We start from the raw sequence: 9,737 nt of genomic DNA, 5'->3' as shown, positions 1-9,737 counted from the left end.
CCACTCTAATCCTGAGTTTGTAGACATTTTTGGCCTAACCTATGTAAAATTCCCTTCAACGAACCTAGTGTTTCTAGTCCTCATTATTTCAATCCCACCACCCCCAAACTATTATGTTACCATTCTAACACAAAAATCCATCATTTATTTGCACTAAAGCTCTTGGACGAATTTAAGTTATTTAAGAATAAAGTCCTAAAATTCACTAACATCCATATAAATCCATATGGCTCACAGGTTCACTTTGATATCTATAAAGAAAACAAAATTATATTAGCTGTATTCCCAGAGAATTTTGAATATCCCTCTAATACAAATTTTTAAAATTCTAGCTGTGGCATCTCTTGTACATGTTCAGTTTTCTGTTACTTTCTGAGGTACTGGGAGACACGGAGGTTGTCACACATATTTTGGTCTCTGTCTGGTTTCAGCCTTATACTAAGCATGTAAAAAATAATTACTGAATTAAATTTGGATGATGTGAGTGCCTGTAAATTATGCCCAGCAAAAAAATGAGCAGTCAATAACAACAGTGCAAACACAATAATGAATTTAGATAATAAATATGTATTTTTCCTTTTGGTTACCTGACTGAACGACAGAGATTTTTAGTTGAACCATGAACGATCTTCTAATACTTACCATCCCTTCAATAACATATATACTAGACTTCAAAAGTTTGATCAGGTTATAGACAATCACGAAGAAAGTTTAAGAGCAACATAATTTTCATATGTGAATCCCATCAATTTCCATATAATTTGGCAAAAAAGAAAAATACTAACTTTAATATACATAGAAATATTCAAACAAATTAAATAAATACACTATACAACATAGATTGCAACCAAACTAAATGATTAGCCTATAAATACTTCAGTGAAATATGCAGAATTGGCTATTTTAAAAAAAATATTTTATTTATTTATCTGATAGAGATCACAAGCAGGCAGAGGCAGGCAGAGAGAGGGAAGCAGGCTCCCTGCTGAGCAGAGAGCCCGATGCAGGGCTCCATCCCAGGACCCTGGGATCATGACCTGAGCCGGAGGGCAGAGGCTTTAACCCACTAAACCACTCAGGCACCCAGAAGAATTGGCTATTTTTAAGTTAAATTCCTTCTGTTATCATTTGTTACCTATACCAATATTTTCTTGATAAATAGACACTAAAATTAGATTCAGGAAAATCATTACATAGGAATACACATATATATATATATATATATATATATATATATATATATATATGGCTAGCCTTCTCCATTTCTTTTTATTTTTTCCGTTTATAAACTGAGAAAACAATCATTTGATTTTGTGCATAAATATGTAAGGAATGTAAGCGTAAGTGTTCTATAGAAGGGGTACTTAAGAATTGTCTGGCAAAAAAGTCCTTGCAAACTGAAATTATGCAAGTCACAACATGCATATTTATCCAGAAAATTAATGCTCTTACCAAGTTATTCCCTTCCCATGTGTGAAAGCCATACTGATGGGAAAAAAAGGTTTACATTTCATCTTTTACTAGCCAGATCATCCTAAGCTAAGTTATACACAGTGGAATAAATAAATAATGGGAAAATAAAGTTGTTGTTTCAGGATCATTTCATATCTGTGATTTCTTTCTTTCTTTTTTTTCTTTTTTCTTTTTTTGGCCTAACACTTCAATTACAAAACCATACTGAGGCAGTAGAACACACAGACACACCCATTCCATATTTACCTTTTCATTTAGTTTCCTAAACCAAAGAGTTTTCTAAGAAAGAAAGTTATCTATGATTGAAGAATTTAGATACCTTTCTTTTTCCTCTTCGTGCGTGCACGTATGTTTATTTTGACCTGAGGCTCAAATTATAAATTCCAAGGTAGATACGGTTAAAACAGGCAACTGTCTGCTACCAAACATATGGTGAATTACCATTTTCTGTTTTCCTTCCCCACAGTAATTCAGTCACTGCGCCAGAAAACTACGACGTGGACTATTAACATTGCCAAGGACTTCACCATCAAACAGCCCATCTGCAGAAGATGCACTTACGACCCTCACGTCATCCCTGAATGCGTTTCCAAAGTCCGCGTTTTGAAAAATAAAACTCAAGCCCACGAGGGAAGCAGGAAATTCTGACTGGTGCATCCCCTGGACCGTCTCTCCGCGCAGCGTGCCGTGGGTGGGCGGCCAGGACTGCGACTGCGGCTGCGCGGGCTAGTCCGCCGAGAGGGCGGGGTGGGCGAAGCAGCCTCGCCCCGCCCTCCCCCACGCCTCGCCTCAGACCTTGCGGGCCCTCGCCCCACCCGCTGCGAACGCCGGGCCCAGCAGGAGCCGCCGCCGTTTCACAGCCAACAGCCATCACCGTGGCAAGGCCGGCAGGCCCCGCAATGCTGTCTCTCCTGCTGATCCTCTCAGGCCTGGGCCGGCTGACCTCCGAGGGCCATCGTGAGTGAAGGACCCTGCCCCATCGAGGGCCACCTGTCGCAGAGCCTCTGGGCGTTGGCTGGCCCCAGAACCTTGCTCCAGAACCCCGGGTCCGGCTGGGGAGCGCCCGGTGTCTGGTCAGAGCCCGTTTAGAGTCAGCCTCCTCCTGGCCTGCTGTTGATGTACAAAGTCTGGTTTTGCGTGGCTGTGTGCGTGTTCGGGGGTGGGCTTGGAAGTTCAAAGAGTGACGGGATGTGACGGGGCGCGGGAAGAAGGATGCTGCCAGGCTCTAGGCGACGCTCACACGTGTTTTCCTTTCTGTAGGTCTTGAACCATCGCTTCTGCAAATTACAGTGCCACGGAAGATTGAGACAAATACCAGTGATGGTGAAGTTTCGGAAACGCGGGTAAGAAATTACTTTTTAAATTTCTATTCATTTATTTTTGAGACAGAGAGAGAGAGAGAGCACGACTAGGGTTGGAGGCAGAGGCAGAGGAAAAGAGAGGATCGTAAGCAGGCTCCCCACTGAGGGAAGAAGTTGATGCGGGCGCCAACTCTTGAAGGGAAAGTATGACTGAGCTGAAATCGAGTCAGGGGCTTAACCAACTGAGCTACCCAGACATCCTGTGGAAATCACTTTTTAAAAATGAGTGCTTTACGGCCGCCTGGGTGGCTCAGTGGGTTGGGCCGCTGCCTTCGGCTCAGGTCATGATCTCAGGGTCCTGGGATCGAGTCCCGCATCGGGCTCTCTGCTCAGCAGGGAGCCTGCTTCCCCCCTCTCTCTCTGCCTGCCTCTCTGCCTACTTGTGATCTCTCTCTGTCAAATAAATAAATAAAATCTTTAAAAAAAAATAAAATGAGTGCTTTATTTTTATTGGACTACATGACCCACATCAATTCATGCAGATCCCTTTGAAATTTTTTGTTCCAGTTACTGTGTTAAAGAGTCATTTTGTCTCAATGAAACTAAGAGTTTTGATTTTCCTTTTCATTTTCCAATGAATATTATGAAACATTTAAAAAACTGACTGAGAAAAAAAAACCCCAAATTCCTATCACACAAAATAATATATAGATCTACTGGACTTTTTTCCTAGAAAGTATGTACGTTTAAATATTTATTCTGTGTTTATGAGGTCACACTAATATTGACCTTGTAACAGGATTTTTAAAACGACTGTATATAACTTCTTCAAGCCTATATTTGCATATATAGGCATATATAACCCTGTTAATGTAGTATTTTTAATCTGGTTAAAAAGTATAGTAATTTTACATTGTAAAATTAAATCTAGAGAGCACAAAGAGTTAAGAAAGTGAATGTCTGCCTCAGTTTCTATTTGAACTGAATTTGGACTGAATGAAATTTTAGAGACATGCACTCCCCTACACATATATTTTTAATAATAACATAGGAATGTTCTAATTGGCTTTTAATTTATTTATAAAGTTAGAATTTACTTTTATGATCATAAATACAACTTTGTTATTTTATATTTTATCAACTTTTATATTTTTTATAAGTGCACAATTATTTTATGGCTATACCATCATTCTTTGTGAAATTTAAAAATGTAGTTTTTAAAGATTGTATTTATTTGAGAGAGAGAGAGAGAGAAACAGCAGAGGGAGGGGTAAAGGAAGGGGCAGAGGGAGGGGGATTAGCAGACTCCCTGATGAGCAAAGAGATTGATGATCCAGGGCTGGATCCCAGGACCTTGGAATGATGACCTGAACTGAGCAGAAGGCAGACACTTAATCCACTGAGCCACCCAGGCACCCAAACATGTAGTTTTATAAGTCCTCTTGAATGGTCATCTTCATAGGATCAATGGGCAGGTTATTAAAGAAAAATGATAAATATCACAAAATGTCTTTCATGAAAGTTGTGTAAGTTGACGCCCACTAACAAAGGAAAGAATTATGACACTTATTTTCTAGAGGGCTTGCCAAGCTTCATTCAGGCTTCTCATTTCTGTTAATGTTAGCCTGAAAATGAATATTTGACTTTTAACTGGCATGTTTTTATTTGTTTTTTTGTTTTGTTTTTTTTTTTTTACTAAGTCTTAAGATAACATGCCTTTATACATATTGCCTATTTGAATCTTTTCTTTCTTGTTAATTTCCTACTGATTTTGCCCCTTTTAATAGGAATTAGAAGTTTTGGGTAGGACACTTTGTTTTCAAGAAAGAAGTGTGGGGGCGCTTCGGTGGCTCAGTGGGTTAAAGCCTCTGCCTTCGGCTTGGGTAATGATCCCAGGGTCCTGGGATTGAGCCCTGCATTGGGCTCTCTGCTCAGCAGGGACCCTGCTTCCTCCTCTCTCTGTCTGCCTCTTTGCACACTTGTGACCTCTGTCTATCAGGAAAAAAAAAAAAAAAAGAAAGAAAGAGAGAGAAAGAGAGAAAGAAAGAAAGAAAGAAAGAGCGAGCTGATGTAAAGACACTCAGGGATCTGATAGGAATTTAAGGATTGGAACCTCAGTGGCCGGATTTCAGAGGAGCGTTGTTAGACACGGGGGCAGGTTTTATAGAGTGGGTGGTCTGTTTTTGCCTTTATGGCACCAAAAAAATCCAGCGATTATGTATTCATAAAAGCCATTATACCAAAAATAAATATCCAGAGAGTTTAAACTGTTTAAAGGAGTATGACATATACTGGGAAAATGCTAACCAAAAGCAAACACAAGTATCCATGAGAAAAGTAGAAAAAAATCAACATTTAGAACACACATCCATACACCATTATGAGGGATAAACATCATTACTTAATAAATATTCAGTTCACTAAGAACATATAAAAATTCTAAATTTGGATATATTTAAAAATGTTCTTGAGGAAATGGATAAAAATACATTTTGCACCAGTCAGACTAGCAATATCCTTGGATTTCCTGGTTCTCATATCTTTTATCGATTGGTATAAATGAGCAGTGAATATAAAGAAATGCTTTCAGCATATATAAGAATTGATTGCACTAGAGGGACAAATTTTCAAATCACTTTCATATATCTTTCTCAAATGTTGGTTTACAAATCATAAAAGGATTCAGAAAGATAAAGACAACTTGAGCAATAAGATATTTTATTTGATGGATTAATACAGAAGTGAACCCATCACAGTGAATATATTGTTTTATCCTCTCTGCTGTTCACTAGGACTCATTAGGCTCTACAGGGTATAACTGTGAGGCTTTTTTGTAATGACAAAGCATATGATGCAGCCAGAGATAGAGAATTCAGGCAAATATCAGGAATTCAAGAAACATCCGTATGAACCCAAACTCTGTGCTTCTGGAACAAGCCAAGTCTCTGCTTGAAATAACAAGACTTAGTTGGGGAGGGGTGGATTTTGGCTTTTGGAGAACTCCTTAAAAAGCTTTCAGTGACTCTCTCAGTAGCCAAGCCAGCCTCATCAAACTAGGTAGGGAAACATTAAAGAAGCTATCGTTGGCCAAGAGAGTTTTTGAACCCTAAAAAGTACCTTACAAATCTCGTTGCCTTTGTCTTAGCTGGGAGTCAGAAACATCTAAACTTCTAGACAACCCCGAAGTAAAGATAGTGTTTTTCTAATCCAGCTATAATTTGCCTTTATTTCTATAGTTATAATACACATTCTTCTCAGGAATAAGCAGATTATTCAACAAAACTGACAAAAGGAAAAACATTAAAAATCAAATATTGACAATACAGTATCTATAACAATTCAATTAATTTAAATCTTTTTAAAAAGATTTTATTTATTTATTTGATAGATCACAAATAGGCAGAGAGCGGCAGGCAGAGAAAGAGGAGGAAGCAGGCTCCCTCCCAGGACCCTGGGGCTCCTTCCCAGGACCCTGGGATCATGACCTGAGCCAAAGGCAGAGGCTTAACCCACTGAGCCACCCAGGCACCTCTCAATTAATTTAAATCTTAACAAGTTTTAAAAATGTGTATGGGAATATAAAAATACACTTCTACATTATTTATAGGTTGAAGAAGAAATCCTGTCATAATGTATATTAAGTGATAATGGATGAAATTGAAGAAATTACAACCCCAAAGTTGAGTCATATGCCGAAGATGATATTGAGGCATTCTTTATAATTGTTTGCAATTTTGCTAATTTTACTCTTGTTTGCACCCAACAACCAAGATTCAAAATATGTAATGGAGAAAACTGTAGATTGAGGAGAAAGAAATAATATCACAATAATTTGGGAAGAAGTTGACATATTTTTTAAAAAGATTTATTTATTTATTTTATAGAAGGGGGAGGGACAGAGGGAGAGAGAGTTAAGCAGACTGCACTGAGCAGGGAGCCAGATGTGAGGCTCCATTTCACAACTCTGAGATCATGACCCTTAGATCATGACCTGAGCCAACATGAAGACACAGACTCTTAACTAACTATGCCACTCATATGGCCCAATACACTTTTTTCAATAGCTGTAAGCTTACAGAAGACTGAACATGAGACATTTAAAATGGCTTCTGCAGAAAACAGTACCCAATGACAAAATCTACATTCTTTGCAAATGTGGAAAATTAACCCACATTGACCATGTGCTATGCCATGAAGAATGTGTATGTTTTATGATGATGTCACAGATTGGGTTCTTTAGGATGCAGTCTTTGAGAAGATTCCTGTGAAGACTGTTTATTAGGTTATGCTCTTGTGATGAACCTCTGTGGAAGGGGAGGGGAGGAAAGGGGAAGGGGGAGATGGAGACTCAACCAACTCTGAACAAAATGTGAAGCTAGCATGGCCCTTCAATATCTGGAGTTGGGATGAAGGGGTTCTTGTTAAATGTGGGCTGTCTCAGAAAGTTGTGACTTGGTGTGAGGTGACCCTTTGTAGCTGAGGCGATTCCTAAAGAGGACTGTGAGATGAAGAGTGTTCTTACAGTTAGGGATACTTTCTTTAATCTTAAAAGGGAACCTGTGTTGTATCTTTAATTTTTAAATTTACTTGGGGTAGAAATTTCAAAGTAGAAAAAAGATAATAAAATTCAAGTTCCTTCAAAGATTACTCAACATTTTTAAATGTAACCATTTTAGATTGAAATTTTATGACTAACGTTCTTAGTTTTGAAATAAATTGAGATACTTTGATTTTTATTTAAATGTAATTATGATCAATTCTGTCATACATTCCAAGATTGAAGGAAGATTACAATTATGTCAATATTATATATATATATATATATATATATAATTCTGAGATGTGTGATATGATCTGTGTCTCAGCGAATGAGTAAATACATTTTAAGAAGTTAAGGATTTTGATTTTTAAGAATTCAGAATTTCTAATAATTACATTCTTCTTGAATAATTTGCTGTAGGTCACTTATGCCATCAAAATTGATCAGAAAATGTACACTCTCCATCTTGAAAAACAGTGAGTGGACATTCTTCTTTTCATACGTTGTTTTTAGTTTCTGAAATTTTTAGTTACTACCCTAAGTTGAGCCTAAATAAGAGCATGACTATTATATTTAATATGTTACATCTTTGTGATTCAAGTCAATCTAGAATTCTAAGTCTTCATCTTGAGATTTTTATATCGAGCCAAATTTTAATTTCATGATGCAAAATTAATGTATGCCAGATAAGTGAAAATTAGTCTCTGTAACTCTTTAAAATATAGCCACAACTGTAATGATAAAGATAATAATTTTATTTGTCCATGTTTAATTTTGTTCTTCATGTCATTTTATACATTTATATTTTAAACATTTTACTTGCTATTTTTTTTTAATTTTTTATTTTTTATAAACATATATTTTTATCCCCAGGGGTACAGGTCTGTGAATCACCAGGTTTACACACTTCACAGCACTCACCAAATCACATACCCTCCCCAATGTCCATAATCCCAACCCCTTCTCCCAAACCCCCTCCCCCCGGCAACCCTCAGTTTGTTTCGTGAGATTAAGAGTCACTTATGGTTTGTCTCCCTCCCAATCCCATCTTGTTTCATTTATTCTTCTTCTACCCACTTAAGCCTCCATGTTGCATCACCACTTCCTCATATCAGGGAGATCATATGATAGTTGTCTTTCTCTGCTTGACTTATTTCGCTAAGCATGATACGCTCTAGTTCCATCCATGTTGTTGCAAATGGCAAGATTTCATTTCTTTTGATGGCTGCATAGTATTCCATTGTGTATATATACCACATCTTCTTGATCCATTCATCTGTTGATGGACATCTAGGTTCTTTCCATAGTTTGGCTATTGTGGACATTGCTCCTATAAACATTCGGGTGCATGTGTCCCTTTGGATCACTACGTTTGTATCTTTAGGGTAAATACCCAATAGTGCAATTGCTGGGTCATAGGGCAGTTCTATTTTCAACATTTTGAGGAACCTCCATGCTGTTTTCCAGAGTGGCTGCACCAGCTTGCATTCCCACCAACAGTGTAGGAGGGTTCCCCTTTCTCCGCATCCTCGCCAGCATCTGTCATTTCCTGACTTGTTGATTTTAGCCATTCTGACTGGTGTGAGGTGATATCTCATTGTGGTTTTGATTTGTATTTCCCTGATGCCGAGTGATATGGAGCACTTTTTCATGTGTCTGTTCGCCATCTGGATGTCTTCTTTGCAGAAATGTCTGTTCATGTCTTCTGCCCATTTCTTGATTGGATTATTTGTTCTTTGGGTGTTGAGTTTGCTAAGTTCTTTATAGATTCTGGACACTAGTCCTTTATCTGATATGTCGTTTGCAAATATCTTCTCCCATTCTGTCAGTTGTCTTTTGATTTTGTTAACTGTTTCCTTTGCTGTGCAAAAGCTTTTGATCTTGATGAAATCCCAGTAGTTCATTTTTTCCCTTGCTTCCCTTGCCTTTTGCGTTGTTCCTAGGAAGATGTTGCTGCGGCAGAGGTCGAAGAGGTTGCTGCCCGTGTTCTCCTCAAGGATTTTGATGGATTCCTTTCGTACATTGAGATCCTTCATCCATTTTGAGTCTATTTTTGTGTGTGGTATAAGGAAATGGTCCAATTTCATTTTTCTGCATGTGGCTGTCCAATTTTCCCAGCACCATTTATTGAAAAGGCTGTCTTTTTTCCATTGGACATTCTTTCCTGCTTTGTCGAAGATTAGTTGACCATAGATTTGAGGGTCTATTTCTGGGCTCTCTATTCTGTTCCATTGATCTATGTGTCTGTTTTTGTGCCAGTACCATGCTGTCTTGATGATGACAGCTTTGTAATAGAGCTTGAAGTCCGGAATTGTGATGCCACCAACTTTGGCTTTCTTTTTCAATATCCCTTTGGCTATTCGAGGTCTTTTCTGGTTCCATATAAATTTTAGCATTATTTGTTCCATTTCTTTGAAAAAGAT

The 9,737-nt window shown here is 38.0% G+C and overlaps 1 protein-coding gene across 2 annotated transcripts in view; it reads left to right on the top strand.

Moving 5' to 3' along the window:
• Nucleotides 1-2,257: 2,257 nt before the first annotated feature.
• LOC131820626 (A disintegrin and metallopeptidase domain 3-like) overlaps nt 2,258-9,737 on the top strand; it is a 110,707-nt gene continuing 103,227 nt past the window's right edge. The window contains exons 1-3 of one of the 2 annotated variants that reach the window (XM_059156312.1): nt 2,258-2,430; nt 2,734-2,816; nt 7,735-7,790. In XM_059156312.1, coding sequence (XP_059012295.1) covers nt 2,373-2,430; nt 2,734-2,816; nt 7,735-7,790 — 197 coding nt within the window. In that variant the 5' untranslated portion in view covers nt 2,258-2,372. Of the gene's footprint in view, nt 2,431-2,733; nt 2,817-7,734; nt 7,791-9,737 lie in introns of those variants that run through there. The other variant, XM_059156313.1, reaches the window with a different exon arrangement.

This window comes from Mustela lutreola, chromosome 18 (genome assembly GCF_030435805.1).
Source record: "Mustela lutreola isolate mMusLut2 chromosome 18, mMusLut2.pri, whole genome shotgun sequence".
NCBI lineage: Eukaryota > Metazoa > Chordata > Mammalia > Carnivora > Mustelidae > Mustela > Mustela lutreola.
This window is presented reverse-complemented; position numbering and strand designations above follow the sequence as displayed.